Source organism: Oryctolagus cuniculus, chromosome 5 (genome assembly GCF_051225735.1).
Source record: "Oryctolagus cuniculus isolate XC-2025 breed Fujian yellow rabbit chromosome 5, ASM5122573v1, whole genome shotgun sequence".
In the NCBI taxonomy this organism is placed as follows: Eukaryota; Metazoa; Chordata; class Mammalia; order Lagomorpha; family Leporidae; genus Oryctolagus; species Oryctolagus cuniculus.
The window spans coordinates 135,013,242-135,028,606 of record NC_142871.1 but is presented as its reverse complement, the minus strand read 5'-3'; the positions used below and the strand labels follow the sequence as shown (position 1 = coordinate 135,028,606).

Here is a 15,365-nt window from a genome sequence, read left to right as displayed (position 1 = left end):
ACCTGGGCCATCCTCCACTGCACTCCCGGGCCACAGCAGAGGGCTGGCCTGGAAGAGGGGCAACCGGGACAGAATCCGGCGCCCCGACCGGGACTAGAACCTGGTGTGCCGGCGCCGCTAGGCGGAGGATTAGCCTAGTGAGCCGCGGCGCCGGCTAATTTTTTTTATTTTTAAAAATATATGGAGGCAGGTGCCACCACATAGCGGGTAAAGCCACCGCCTTCGGCACCAGCATGCAATATGGGCAACGGTTAGAGTCCCGGCTGCTTCCGATCCAGCTCTCTGCTGTGGCCTGGGAAAGCAGTAGAAGATGGCCCATGTTCTTGGGCCCCTGCACCCGCGTGGGAGACCTGGAGGAAGCTCCTGGCCCCTGGCTTCAGGTTGGCCCAGCTCTGGCTGATGTGGCCATTTAGGGAGTAAACCAGCAGATAGAAGACGTTGCTCTCTGTCTCTCCCCCTCTCTCTGTAACTCTGCCTTTCAAATAAATAAAATAAATCTTTTTTTTTTTTTTTGACAGGCAGAGTGGATAGTGAGAGAGAGAGACAGAGAGAAAGGTCTTCCTTTTGCCGTTGGTTCACCCTCCAATGGCCGCCACAGCTGGCGCGCTGCGGCCGGCGCACCGTGCTGATCCAGGTGCTTCTCCTGGTCTCCCATGGGGTGCAGGGCCCAAGCACTTGGGCCATCCTCCACTGTACTCCCAGGCCACAGCAGAGAGGTGGCCTGGAAGAGGGGCAACCGGGACAGAATCCGGCGCCCCAACCGGGACTAGAACCCAGTGTGCTGGCGCCGCTAGGTGGAGGATTAGCCTAGTGAGCCGCGGCACCAGCCTAAAATAAATCTTTTTAAAATATATAGATGTATAGAAACTTCTAGGCTCCAGAACTGTATAGAAATAAATTTCTGTGGATTCCCACTAAATTTATATTTATATGGAGCAAGACAGATCTCCTATCTGCTGGTTCACTCCCCCAGATGCCCACAGCAAACAGGGCTGAGCCAGACTGAAGCCAGGAGCCAGGAGCTCCACCTGAGTCTCCCGCATGGGTGACAGGGGTCCAGGGACTCTCCTGCATTTGTTGTTTTTTGAGACAGACAGAACCCACTCTCATCCACTAGTGCCCCCTCAAAATGCCTACGATTTTTAGGTCTGGGCCAGGCCAAGAGCCAGGAGCCAGGAGCCCAATCCAGATCTCCCACATGGGTGAAAGGGACCCAACTGCTTTAGCCATCACTGGCTGCCTCCCCTCATCAGGAAGCTGGAATGAGGAGAAGAGCCGGGACTTAAATCCAGGCACTCTGACAGGGGACACGGGTGTCTTAACCACTAACCAAACATCCACTGCAAGCATATGGATTTTTTCTTGGAACTTCAAGAAATGAAAAACACAGAGGCTGAAATGTAAAACCAAGATGAAGTCATCATTAGATACTGCTGAAGAGAGAATTAGTGATCTGAAGTCTTGTCTGAAGAAATGACCTAGAAAAAACACAGTGAGGCAAGAAAAGGAAGCATTTCATTTTCATTTCAGACTTTAATAGTGGCGCAGAGGCAGGTGTGTGACACAGGGGTTAAGTTGCCATGTGGGATGCTTGAATTCCATCCTGGGGTGCCTGATGTGAGTCCTGGCGACCCCATTTCTGGTTCCGCTTCCTGCCACTGTGCAGCCTGGAAGGCAGCAGATAATGCCCTGGCTAGTGCGGGCATTTGGAGAGTGAACCATTGGATAGAAGATAGCTCTGTCTCTCTCTCTGCCCCTTTCAAATAAAATGAATATAAATATACCTGATCTTAGCCAAAAGGCCGAGAAGCGATAAAATGAATATAAATAAATAAATGGCTTAAGTTTTTTTCTTGCAAAACACCTCAAATTTCACTCGTGTTCATGACAAGATTAGAAGCAAATGCAGCTCACAGCGTATCCTCTGCAACAGTGCAGCCTAGCAGAAAGTCAGTGCAGAGTCTTATTTTACTTCTACAAAACAGGGGCATTTTAGAATTGAACGACTGTCTTGTTTCATTTTTCCAGAGCTAAGACCTACATTTTCTGGCTACTAGCATTCAGCCAAACCCTGTGCTGACCCCCAAGCGGACAATGGCTGGGAAAGCTGTTCCCTGACCCTGCTCGGGCTGAGCTGGAGCGGAACACCATCTCGGCAGGAGGTTTTCACAGGAAGAAATTCGCCCCTACCTACCCCAAGAGAGGACCCGGCACGCTGGCTCACACAGAAGGCGTTGCGGGCAGCCGTGCACGTGCACAGCACCGCTGCCGGCCCACGTGGGGCAGTCGCTGCTGCCGGGAAGGCGGGAACACCAACGTGAGAGGCAGCTTTGCCACCACAGCACTAACAACTAACAAGGGATCGGCATATAACACTTTGATCTTCAAGTGGGTAATCATGGGAGGTCCAAGCTCATATCAACTAGGGCAGCCTGGGTGTTTGACCAGAAAAATATATTTTTTAAAGATTTATTTATTTGATTTGAAAGTCAGAGTTACACATCGAAGTGGAGCAGCTGGGACATGATCGGCACCCATATGGGATACCGGCACTGCAGGCTGCAGCTTTACCTGGCATGCCACAGCGCCGGCCCCAAGGAAAATATTTTAAAAAAATAACACTGGGGGGCTGGTGCTGTGGCGCAGTGGGTTAAAGCCCTGGCCTGACACACCAGCATCCCATATGGACTCTGGTTCGAGTCCCGACTGCTCCTCTTCCAATCCAGCTCTCTGCTATGGCTTGGAAAAGCAGTAGAAGATGGCCCAAGTCCTTGGGCCTCTGCATCCATGTGGGAGACCTGGAAGAAGCTCCTGGCTCCTGGCTTTGGATCAGTGCAGCTCCAGCTATTGCAGCCATTTGGGGAATGAACCAGTGGATGGAAGACCTCTCTCTCTCTGCCTCTCTGTGTAACTCTGACTTTCAAATAAAATAAATAAATCTTTAAAAAATAATAATAATAATAATGCTGGGACTGGTGCTGTGGCGTGGCGGGTTAAACCACCACCTGCAGTGCTGGCATCCCATATGGACGCCAGTTCAAGTCCCAACTGCTCCACTTCTGATCCAGCACCCTGCTAATGTGCCTGGGAAAGCAGCAGAAGATGGCCCAAATCTATGGGCCCCTGCACCCACGTGGGAGACACAGAAGAAGCTCCTGGCTCCTGGCTTCAGATTGGCACAGCTCCAGCAGTTGCAGCCATATGGGGAGTGAACCAGCGGATGGAAGATTGACCTCTCTCTCTCTCTCTCTTTCAAATAAATCTTTTTTTAAAAAAATGTAATGCCAGGGCTGAAATTGTGGCTTAACAGGTAAAGCCACCACCTACAATAACAGCATCCCTTATGGGTGCCAGTTTGAGTCCCGGCTGCTCCACTTCCAATCCAGCGCCTTGCTAATGGCCTGGGAGAACAGCAGAAGACGGCTTAAGTGCTTGGGCCTCTGCACTCACGTGAGAGACGCAGATGAAGCTCCTGGCTCCCGGCTTTGGACCAGCCCAGCTCCAGCCACTGTGGCCATTTGGGGAGTGAACCAGCAGATGGAAGACCTCTCTCTCTGTCCCTCTCTGTGTATCTGTAACTCTGCCTTTCAAATAAATAACTAATAGTGCCTATGAGAGACTTCTAGAAACAGTGGGACTGCCTCAGGCCCAGCAGAAGACAGATTCTCAGAAGGACTTCCACAGTGAGCGTCGGAGCTGATTTTCACACATGGCTTTAGGCTTTTAGATGCCTCTCAATTGATCCCCACAACCAAGACAAGCTGTGATCATAGGAGACTCCAGAGTCGTCCGACAGACGGCCGCTGGCTGAGCACTGCCCTGCATAAAACAGTCCACTGAGCTGAATGACTGAACCTCTGACACATGGGAAAAAGGGCCACCAGGCACACAGCGAGGTCCACGCAGAGCCTGCTGGGACGAAGAGGAGGTGAGACCCTGGGCTCCCCCGCGGTGCCGATACCAACATGACATGGACTGGGGACGGCTTGGCTTGCACCTGCTCCGGCGGGCGGGACTCGGGCGCCCCAGGGGCGGGTTGGGGGTCCTGTGGCTCTGAGTGCGGAGGCGGGTGAGGAGGAGCAGAGCCGTTTGCGACCCGTCCATGAGCACCATGAAGGAGGCGCTGCGGTCGGGACAGACTCAGCCTTCCCACGACCTGCTCTGTCATCACAACCCGATGCAGCTCTGAGGCCGCTGGGCGCCCACTCACTGCCTGGAGGTGGGGCCCCGTGCACAGGTCATTCTGGGAGGCCGGCGTGGACCTACACTCTCTCTCCGCTCTCTAGGCCAGAAACGTGCAGAATTGTCTTAAACGGCTGTGCAGAGACAGGAGCTCTTATACGTGACCAGTCCCAGCAAGACAGAATAGAGGGAAAGAGGAGGAGATTCAATATTTCGAGAGATGACTCTGAAACTTCCGAGAGTGAGGAGCAACGTACAGCCACAAAGAAAGCACAAATCCCAAGCAATTAGAGAGACTCCTGCGGCAAAGCGCTTTGTGGTAAAAACACAGAACATCAAAGACAGAGCGGTGTTAAGATCCCCAGAGGGAAAGGACAGCTCCACCCGGACCAGAAGTCACAAGGGATGCCAGAGACAGTGGGGCAATGCTTGACGCTGCAGTAGCAGAATGCACGCAGCTGGGCGATTTACAAAGAGCAGAGACGTTTTCCTTCCATGCTGCGGGCAAGAAAGCACGGGCGTGAGAGAAAGGGAAGGAAGGGGACCAAGCCCGTCCTTGTATCAGTGTTCTTCTAAGAAAATAACTGGGGCAGCGGTGCAGCACAGCAGGGCAACCGCCACTTGTGACTCTCAAGTGCAAGCCGCTCCACTTCCAGTCCAGCTCCCTGCTGATGCACCTGCAAGGCAGCCTAGGCTGGCCCAAGTGCTCGGGTCCCTGTCGCCCATGTGGGAGACCAGGAGGGAGTTCCTGGCCCCTGGCATCAACCTGCCCAAGACCTGGCTGTGCAGCCATTTGAGGAGTGAACTAGCAGATGGAAGATCTCTGTCTCTCCCTCTCTCTGTGTCGCTCTACCTCTTAAATATATCAATCTTCAAAAAGAGAAAATAACGAACGATGGGTACATTGTACAGAAAAGAGGCGAAATGGCTCACAGTCAGCTTTCTGTTACTATAATGAAGTACCAGACACAAGCCACGTAGGGAGAAAAGAGCTTACTTTTCTCACAGTTCTGGAGGTTCACAGTCCAAGATCAGGGAGGCCCCCAGGGTCAGCTTTGGTGGTGACCTTGTGGCTGGCAGAGTCCCCGAGTGCCCATGCAGCCTCGTGCAAAACCATCAGGATGTAATCGTGGGGCTGCACCCAAACAACCCCATCACTAAACGTCATAACAGATTGATTCCCACCCTCTTAGTACCCTTGACTTTGGGGCCTTAACACGTGGGTCTCTGGGGAACGTCTCACTTCCAAACTAATACCCACTCTGCACAGTTCTACGGGCTTTCTCGGGAGACCTCGTCTTGTTGGGGCTTCTGCTGCATCCCAGGATGACAGGAGCACATGTGAGAGACATCACGTAGAGAGACAGGAAGCGAGAGACCAGGGAGGGGCCGGGCTCTGTTGTTTAAAACAATCGGTTCTCATAGGAGTGAATGCGGACCCAGGAGAGCTGGCGCTCCCTTGGATAACACTGACCCCTTTCTCTTTTTTTTTTTATTTTATTTATTTATTTATTTAGTTTTTGTCAAGCAGAGTGGACAGTGAGAGAGAGAGACAGAGAGAAAGGTCTTTCTTTTGCCGTTGGTTCAGCCTCCAATGGCCGCTGCGGCCGGCGCACCGCGCTGATCCGATGGCAGGAGCCAGGTGCTTCTCCTGGTCTCCCATGGGGTGCAGGGCCCAAGGACTTGGGCCATCCTCCACTGCACTCCCGGGCCACAGCAGAGAGCTGGCCTGGAAGAGGGGCAACCGGGACAGAATCCGGCGCCCCGACCGGGACTAGAACCTGGGGTGCGGGCGCCGCAGGCAGAGGATTAGCCTAGTGAGCCGCGGCGCCAGCCAACACTGACCCCTTTCTTTAAGATTTATTTTTTATTTATTTGAAAAGCAGAATTAGAGAGAGGGAGAGACAGAGAGATCTTCCATCTGCTGGCTTATTCCCCCAAATGGCTGAAACAGCCAAGGTTGGGCCAGGCTGAAGCCGGGAGCCAGGAGCTTCTTCTGGATCTCCCACGTGGGTGCAGGGGCACAAGAACTTGGGCCGTCTTCTGCTGCTTTCCCAGGCCATCAGCAGGGAACTGGATCAGAAGTGGAGCAGCCGGGACTCGAGCCGGTGCCCATACTGGATGCTGGCACTGCAGGCAGGGACTTAACTGGTTGTGCCACAGCACCAGACCCAACACTGACCCATCTTAAGGACCTAATCCCCTCTCTCAGAGGCCCCACCGCCTCACTACCGTTATGTTGGGGAATGAAGCTTCAACATGAATGCTGGTGGAGACAAACCTCCCTCCGCCCACAGCAGCCAGGAGCCCACTCCCAGGGTAACGGCCCGAGGACGGCTTTCAGAGCTCCCACCTGGCAGCGAGGCTGCCCTGGGCGGTAGGTGCAGTAGGTGTCCCATACCTGAACGTGGGGAGCCACATTCAAGCCACAGCATTCTACTCTGAGCCCCCAAAAGCTCATGCAAGACACGTTCAAGAAAACCCGGTAGCCCCAGAAGTCCTAACTCACTCCAGCACCAGCTCCGCAGCCTGCAGCCCAGGGCGTCAATCATAGGAAATGTGCAAGCGACTCAGGCATGACTCAGCTGGGAGCGGATTCCCTCCCCAGCTGGGAGCCTGGGAAATTGGCTTCCAAAATACCAGCGTGGGCCAGGCACAGGTGGACACTCCCTTTCCACCGCACGGGGGAGAGGCAGGCGAGGAGCGAGGGCCACGGGGTCCAAACAAGTCCAAAACCCACGGGGGAACACGACGCTGAAGTCTTCAACCTGGAGAGCCATCCCCTTCGACTTCAGCCCTGCATCCTGGGCTCCCTGGGGCCTCAGACCCACGCACCCCTGCGGCTTTGATGGGCTCAGCCCAGCCAGCGGTTCTCACGGGCTGGGGTTGCACGCCTGTGGTCCTACCACTCTGGGGTCCTGGGAGCTGTGAATTCCCCCAGCTTCCCTAGGCTTTATCCTAGCAGAGACTCTGCAGGGGCGTCACCTCTACAGCTCCGCTGGGTGCTGCCCCGGGTGGGGATTCTCTGGCCCTATGACAAGTCTCTGCCTGGGCCCCCAACACTTTGACACCTAGGCGGAGGCCGCCCTGGCCCCGCACTTCCTGCGTGCTGTGCACCTGCAGAACGAGCAGCACATGGATGCCCCAGGGAGCTGCGCGTTGAAAGAGGTGAGCCCGGGCAGGGGGAAGCCGGCTCCTGCTCACTGGCAGAAGGACGCTGAAGGCAGTGTAGCGAGCTCCGGGGCAAGCTGGGACCTCGAGGGCGACGCACCCAGGAAGGCGCCCTAGGTCCTCCGCATCCGCGGGGGGGCCGCGTCGCCTTGGGACCCCTGTTCCGGAAGCTGCTGCGATCCGCCCCCGCCATCCCCGCCGCTGGGGCTCCCGCAGACCCACCTCTGGTGTTTTGTCCTGAACTCACTTTTTCACTCATTTTCCCAAACTGTTCCGTTCTGCTTCCCATTCAGTTGCTAATTTCATCTCCCAGGCATGTTTCTCCTTCTCATTTTACAGTAAACAGCCAGAGGAACCCGTGCAGATTAGTCCCCCTCTTCCGCTAGCCAGCTCCAAAGCCGCAGCTGCCTCCCACTCGTAGGTGTTGGTTACAGCCCCACCTGCCGGTTCCGATTCCTCGCCTTCGTCGGAACTGTGCTGCTGGGTTCAGATAGAACAGAGTTACTTCCTTTCCAGAAGCCGACCCTCGCTGGGCTCACCCCACGCGGGAAGGCAGAAGGGCAAGAGAGCATGTAGGGGCTGCGGGGCGCCGGTCAAGCCGCCGCCTGCACTGCCAGCCTCCCATGTGGGCACCGGTTCGAGTCCCGGCTGCTCCACTTCCGATCCAGCTCTCTGCTATGGCCTAAGACGGTAGTGGAAGATGGCCCAAGTCCTTGGGCCCCTGCACCCACGTGGGAGACCCAGAGAAAGCTCCTGGCTCCTGGCTTTGGCCTAGCCCAGCCCCAGTCACTGTGGCTGTTTGGTTAGTGAACCAGGGGATGGAAGATCTCTCTCTCTCTCTCTCTGCCCTTCTCTCTCCTTCTCTCTGTATCTGCCTTTCAAATAAGTAAACAAATCATGGGGGAAAAAAAAAAAAAGGAAAGGAAAAGAAAAGAAAACAGAAAACATACACACAGAGAAGGAGACCCATGTCACCAGGAGCTCCAATACCACCCCCATTAAAAAAAAAAAAAAAAAAAAAAAAAAAAAAAACTTAGACGTAAACAGCAAGGAAGATACATCCACACTTGAATATGGTGGAAGCAATGAGCAGAGGGAAATCGCCTAAGTCAAGGCGGCCGCCAGGACACGGCGGAGACCGAAAAAGAAATCAGCACACGGAACACAGCCTGGGGGACCCGGATCAGCCAGCGGAAAAGATCAGTGACGCCGGGTAAGATGCTGGCGTCCGACACCCAAGTGCTGGGTTCAACAGCCGGCACCACTCCCGACTCCAGCTTCTTGCCAATGCTGACCCTGGGCGCACAGTGACGGCCCCAGTGGTGGGGTCCTGCCGCCATGTGGGAGACCTGGGCGGATTTCCTGGCTCCCAGCTGTAGCCCCAGTTAGGACCATGGTGGGCATCTGGGGAGTGAACCAGCTGATGGGACCTCTCTCTCTCTCTCTCTCCCTCTCTCTCCCCCTCTCTGTCTTAGAATAAATAAGTAGTTAAATAAACAAGTGATTTTTTTAGAAGCCATTTATTTATTTATTTTAGAGGCAGAGCTACAGAGAGGCAGAGGCAGAGGCAGAGAGAGAGGTGTTCCATCCACTGGTTTTATTTCCCAGACGGCCATTGAGGTCAGAGCTGTGCCTATCCAAAGCCAGGAGCCAGGAGCTTCTTCCAGGTCTCCCACGTAGGTGCAGGGCCCAAGGACTTGGGCCATCTTCCACTGCTTCCCCAGGCCAAAGCAGAGAGCTGGATTGGAAGTGGAGCTGCTGGGACTCAAACCAGTGCCCATATGGGATGCCGGCACTGCAGGCTATGTCACAGCACCGCCCCCGTTCCACTTCTGATCAGCTCCCTGCTAAGGCACCTGGAAAGGGAACAGCAGATGGCCCGGGTGTGGGGAGCAACTGGGAGCAACTCGGACTAGACTAAGTTACTGGAATTAAGACTTATTCTATGCATCTGCTCTCCCACTATATGGCGCTGAGAAGGGAGAAACAGCTTCTACACAGCGAAGCCGCTGCGTGCAGAGAGAGCACGGGGCGTGAATAGATAGGGAACGCGGGGCTGGCGCGAAGGCTGTGGTGCAGGCGCGAAGGGCGTGGAGACCGCTGAGCGCACGAATAGAAGCCGGTAAGCCGCGCAGAGCCGGGAAGCTGCCGAGGGCGAGGTGCCGAGAAGCAGCCTCGGGGCAGGCGCCGGGAAGCCGCGGGGATAAGAGAAACAGAAGTTTAGAAGTAAAATGAGAGAAATAGGAATGCTGGCAGATAGAAGTAAAATAGGAGAGATAGGAATGCCCAGAGGTAGAGAAATAGAGAAAAATAAGGCCTCCCCACAACACAGCAATGAGAGAGCTTGGATTCGGTCTGCCTGATTAGTAAGACGATAAGCACCTGCGGGCGGCTGCAGGTCACCGAAGACAGGCACGTTATCAACACCAATAAGTCTCCCCACAATACGGCAATGAGAAGGCTTGGATTCGGTTTGTCTGATTGGTAGGGCTTGTAAGCACCTGCAGGCAGTTCTAGCAGAGCAGAGCATGCGCTGCAGGGCACCGAACTCAGGCACACATCAGCGCCTAAAAACCTCCTCACAACATGGCGAAGAGAGGACCCGGATTCGGTTTGCCTGATTGATAGGACTTGTAAGCACCTGTGGGCAACTCTAGCAAGCAGAGCAGAGTGTGTGCCGCGGGGCACCGAAGACAGGCGCATATCAACGCCAAAAATAAAAAGAAAGGGGGATCTGTGGGGAGCAACTGGGAGCAACTCGGACTAGACTAAGTTACTGGAATTAAGACTTATTCTATGCATCTGCTCTCCCACAATATGGCGCTGGGAGAGGAGGAAACAGCTTCTACACAGCTGCCTCCAGTTCAACCAATAAACAGCAGGACCTGCTCCTGATTGGAGGAGAGCAGCGTACTCGGCGTGTGGGTAGCAGAGCACGGATTGGTGGAAGAGGACTATAAAGGAGGAGACAGACAACATGCACCAGGAACATCTAAGGGGAACATCTATCTGAAGGAACACCTGTGCAGCCTCCAAGAGAGCCGGCCAGCAGTGTGCCGCTCCCCCACGGAAGTGGGGAAAGTGGCAGGGGGAACCGCCCTTCCACAGAGGTGGAAGGACGGTAGCCAACCTGGGAAGAACCAGCAGCAAACCCGGGGAGGGCCGAGCAGACAAAAGAACAGCGCAGGGTCCTGTGTCGTTCCTCCACGAAGAGGGGGAGCGACATAATGGTGCCGTGACTCGGATAGGAAGCCTAGGCAGGGTTTAGTGTCGTTCCTCCACGAAGAGGGGGAGCGACACCCGGGCCCCTGCCACCCACGTGGGAGACCCGGATGAAGATCCTGGCTGCTTGGCTTTGACCTGGCACAGCCCTGGCTGTTGCAGTCATTTGGGCAGTGAACCAACAGATGGAAGATTTTCTCTGTCTCTCCCTCTCTCTGTTGTTCTGCCTTTCAGAATAAAACTAAACATTAGAGGGTGGGGGGCAGGGAGGGGCTTTAGTTCTGTGACTTTTTTTTAAGATTCACAGCCTAGAAACCGAACTTGAAAGCAGAACGATCTTGTTGAAGGGTGAACTGGGGTTCATTCCGTTTCCCGTACTGTCCCGCATGCCCCAAGTGTTTCAAAATCTGTAGTGAAACGAGGCCGACAAGCACGCTGGGGAGCTGGGCTGGACACCGGCAGGGGAAGCCGGCCTGCAGCCCTCTCCTCAGCCTCGGCCGCGCCCACCCGACCACCTGCCCGGGTTTCCTGCCGGGAGCCCCACCTCCTTGCCGACCCTCCCCCAATCGGCTGCATTTCCCCCACCTCCACGTCTGCCCAGGTGCCCGCCCGTCACTCACCACACGGGGGCGCTGAACTCCGGGTCTGACGGCGCTTCTGCCCCGGTGACTCTCATCAAAGAAAATGGAACAGGAGAGAAAGAACCCGGATCCCCTGTGCGGGGACCGCTGGCCTCACGCACGTGCAGCTGTCAGGGTAGGCACTGAGGTGACGCCTGCTCTTCCCAGAGTGGCCTCCCAACCCCCTGGAGCTTCGCTGCTCCCTGTGCGGTCCGTGGGCTGGCAGCACCCACCTGAGCCGGGCACCTGTAGGAGATGCAGCTGCCCGGAGCACGCTGGGGGTTCCCGTGGCTCCGGCATTTCCCAAGCTGCACAACCAGGGCCAGTGGGTCCCGAGTCCTCTTCATCCTAAAGTCGCTGCCAGGGCCAACGCGGCTGCTCCCCTCCACCCAGGAGCCTGTGTAAGCAGAGCTAAGGGACAATGCCGCAGGCCCGCCCTTTGGGTCCCTGGCCCCTGACACCATCCCCCTGCCCCAGGCCAGCCACGGAGGGCTCCTAGGTGACCCTGGAGGGGCGTGTGCGGGACAGGAAACCTGGCAGGCGTCCTCACCTCCAGGGCAGTGGCCCTGGTCAGCCAGTGACCGTCCCCAGACCAGGGGGACAGCCCTGCTTCTCCGAGAGGCCTGACGAGAAGCCGGGTGCGTTGGTGGTGGGCAGGCGCGGTCACAGCCATGGGCACCAGGGCTGTGATGTTTCCGGGCCCACGTGAGCTGACAGGAAGCTGCCCTCCTGTCCCTCGTACCTCCTGTGCCTTCCAAGGGCAACCCGGGGTCCCCTGTCCGTCCACTTGGGGTGGCTCAACTGCCTGCCGGACAGCAGTGGGCGGCCACCCCTTCTCCCCACTACCAGCCCTCTCTCTTCCTGCTCAACTTGAGCACCCACTCGGGACAGCTGGCACCCACACCCTCGGGATCACAAAGGAAAGAGCAGGAACGAAAGGCAGCCCAGAGGCTGGAAGAGCCCCCACCCGTGAGCTGGCGCACGCATCAGCAACAACCCGCCCCCCGCATGGGTGATGGCTCGGGCTGCGGTGAGCCGCGAGGACACGGTGCTGAGCCAGGCCCAAAGGCCATGCACCTGTGGTCTCAGGTACGTGGGAATGCAGGACCACGGCAGGCAGACGGGCAGGGGAGAGGGGGCAGCTAAGCTGCGTCGTCGCGTCGTTGGCGGGGCGGTGGAAATGTTCCCAGGTGCCCGGGAGCCACAGCTGCACAAGACGAATCTCCTGACACTCGCAGGATCGTACACTTCAAGTGTGTGAGTTACAGCCCGAGCTGGTGCTTCGGAAGACAGCCGGCATCCACGAGCCTTTCTCTGAGCGGAAGGACTTAGACGGCCCAGAAGGTGCCAGTGCCGTGGATAAAAACGGACCCTCAGGGCTGGCAGCACAAAGCTGCAGACAGGGCCTCCACAGGTCACGCGCAAGCGTCCGGAGCTGGGACAGCTCGGCAGTGACACTGGGACCAGAAGGCCCAGCCCCAGCGTTTCAGCCTCAGAAGACAGCGGCCTCCCGCCCACGGAGCAACAGCCAGCCAAACTGTCAATCAAATGCAACGGGAGAGTCGGGTCATTTGGGGGCCTGCTCTGCCCTGGACATCTCAGAGGGCACAGCCAGTTGGGACACCACCTGTGACACCGGCATCCCATACATGGGCTGGGTTAGGGTCCCATATATGGGTTAGGGTTCCGGCTGCTCCACTTCCCATCCAGCTCCCTGCTGGTGCACCTGGGAAAGCAGTAGAAGACAGTCCAAGTGCTTGGGCCCCTGCACCCACAAGGGAGACCTGGAGGAAGCTCCTGGCTCCTGGCTCTAGCCTGACCCAGCCCCAGTCATTGCAACCATCTGGGGGGTGAACCAGTGGATGGAAGATTCTCTCTCTCTGCCACTCTGCCTTTCAAATAAATAACAAAAATAAAAGCAGGTCACAGAGTCTGCGTCCCACCCACTGGCAGGAGCGCCCCCAGGAGGACGCTGTGGGTACAGGCGGGAGGTGAAGGGGGCCCTGGGTGACAGCCGGCACTGGCCGGGCAGCCCACACCCAGATACATTGGTTAGGGCAGGCCATACCCCCTAAAGACAGCAGTGGGTGCTCATTATGGAAAACACAGAAGGAGCCATCAAAGCGCAGCCTGTCACCCTCGCCCCACCCCCTGCACCAGGACCTGCCCCTGCCACCCAGCTCTGCCCCCTCAGGAAACCTCCAGGCAGCGCTGGGAGTGGGCTGCCCCCAGGGTCTACACTGGCTGCTGTTTCACTCACCCACGCGGAGATCTTCTGGGGAGGAGGATGGTCAGTGGCGAGAAGAGCTGAGCCGGAGGAGAGGAGTGGCCGGGGGCTGCAGGCACTGGGGCGCAGGCGGGTACTGCCCTGGAAAGCCCAGACAGCGGCCAACCAGGTGGGCCACAGGGGAGACCCCTGGGCCATGGCTCAGACCAAGAGATGCCCACACCTGCTCCTGAGGGTCATTCCCGGACTGCCCCTCTCCCCAGCAGGGACCAGAGCAGCCCTCACTGCTGGCGAGGGTCCTGGGAGACCCTGGGGAGTCCGGCGGGATCCAGAGCCCCCCTCCCCCGTGGCTCCCGTGGTCTCCGGGCTGGCTTGGGGAGTTTGTTTCAGGCCCAGTCACACTCCGGGTTCCACTCCCAGACCGGAATTAGGGCCTGGGCTGTGGCCCAGCTTCGGTCTCTGTCCCCTGTGGTCAGGAGGGATTGGAGGATGCCTCAGGCCGCTTGCCACACCACCTGGCCTGGGCCACAAATGCCCACAGGAAAAAGGTGCAGGATTCAGTGGGCGGGGGTGTGGATACCCCGGGTAGCCCCGTGCCTGCCTCCTGGGGACTGGACACCCTCCTTCCAGTGCTTTCTTCCCAGCTTCTGGCTCGCCGAAGGCCTCAAAGGGTCCTCAAAGCAGTGGAGACAGGAACGCGGGAGGAAGCTGTCCGCAGGGCCACAGTCATAGGCCCAAATGGGCCCGGCCCTGTCCATGTGCACCGCCCGCAGCCTCACTTTCAGAGCAGGTGCGGCAACGCCGGCCATAGCCACGAGGTGGCGCCAGGAAACCACATTAAGACTCGCACACCAGCACCATCCGGGCCTCTCTGAGTCGGGACCCCAGGGCTGCCAGGGTCTGCGCGCCGCCGGGCACCCGCCCAGGCCCTCAGGGGAGCAGGCTACAGGGCCCTGCCTGTGGAGGGAGACGAGGGAGCCCTCGGTTGCACGGCCGCGCACCCTCCCCGCAGGCCCCGTTGCGGTGACCTTTGCGTCCCCCGGGTCGTTCGGGGCCAGCGCCTTGGTCAGTGGCTCCCGTTGCCCGGCATTCCATCAGTGGAGAAACCGGAGCCCAGGGGGACCCTGTGCCTTGGCCGGGCTGCGTCGCTCATCAGCGGTGGCGCTGGCCTGGGACCAGGGCCCCGCACGCCCATCCGCACCTGGGTGCCTCACCCCGTGGAAGGAAGGAGGCCCTGCCCACTGTGCGTGGCCGTGGTCAGCCCAGGGACCTGGCCCAGGCGCCCCTACGGCCTAAGCAAGCTGGGTCCCAGGGCCAGGCTCCCCAGCCTGTCCCTGGCGCGAGTGGGGTCCCGGGAGCAGTGGCCGCAGCCGCACGGTCCCGGGAGAACCCTTCGGCCTCCCTCGTTCCGCCCACCCCCAGTCGGTGCAAACCGAAGCTCCGTGGTGCACCGGGGAGATCCTGTGTTTACCAAGTGCAGGGACCCCAGGGAGCAGGGGAAGTGGCTGCTGCCCTCCAGGCTCGCTGGTCAGGGCTGGGAGCTGGAGGTGTGGTTGGAGCGAGGGGAACCCGGAAGGCGGCCCGCAGAGGCGGCGCCGGCCTGGCCCGGGGCTGCGCACTGCCTGCCTCTCAGACGCAACGCGCCGTGTGCAGGTTGCACCGGTTGCCGCCGCCTCACCGACCCGCGGCTTGACCGGCTCTTACCCATCCAGTTTGTACTGAGGCCCTGCTGGGTCCCAGAGAGCCTGCGCGGCCAATGAGGGTGACCACCACACTGTGGAGTCCATGGGGAGTGGAGGGAACGTCAGGCTGAGACCCTCGGGGAGTCGAGAGCGGGAGCAGGTGCCCTGGCGGGGGCAGGGGAAGCACACTGGAAACCAGTCTGCTGTTCTTTCTCTGTGACAGAGGGCCCCCATCCGCTGCCCCCCCCCCCCACACACACA

General features: G+C 58.0%; 1 protein-coding gene across 12 annotated transcripts; it reads right to left on the bottom strand.

The window, feature by feature from the left end:
- Window positions 1-203: 203 nt before the first annotated feature.
- LOC138849674 (uncharacterized) lies at window positions 204-15,123 on the bottom strand. 12 transcript variants are annotated; one of them, XR_016234114.1, is made up of 7 exons: window positions 14,894-15,104; window positions 13,456-13,563; window positions 11,746-12,732; window positions 11,429-11,592; window positions 11,196-11,323; window positions 7,601-7,830; window positions 204-1,667 (listed from the first exon to the last, which is right to left on the bottom strand). XR_016234114.1 is itself a non-coding variant. In XM_089333264.1 (6 exons), the coding sequence occupies exons 2-6, from the start codon at window positions 13,618-13,620 to the stop codon at window positions 9,161-9,163; spliced, it is 579 nt and encodes a 192-aa protein (XP_089189390.1). In that variant the 5' UTR covers window positions 13,621-14,379; window positions 14,894-15,103; the 3' UTR covers window positions 8,858-9,160. The 12 variants fall into 12 exon arrangements, 1 of the variants encoding a protein (XP_089189390.1); XR_016234115.1 differs by lacking the exon at window positions 204-1,667 and adding an exon at window positions 3,009-3,909; XR_016234113.1 differs by lacking the exon at window positions 204-1,667 and having other exon boundaries at window positions 6,025-7,830; window positions 14,894-15,093.
- Between the last annotated feature and the right edge of the window lie 242 nt (window positions 15,124-15,365).

Bases quoted from the DNA above. Each gene is read 5' to 3' on its own strand.
- LOC138849674 (XM_089333264.1), bottom strand. From the start codon at position 13,620: ATGGCCCAGGGGTCTCCCCTGTGGCCCACCTGGTTGGCCGCTGTCTGG. The intron at 11,593-11,745 runs GTGAGGACGCCT...CTGCTTACACAG, and splicing joins CCAGGGCCACTGCCCTGGAG to GCTCCTGGGTGGAGGGGAGC. The intron at 11,324-11,428 runs GTGGGTGCTGCC...CTACCCTGACAG, and splicing joins CCTACAGGTGCCCGGCTCAG to CTGCACGTGCGTGAGGCCAG.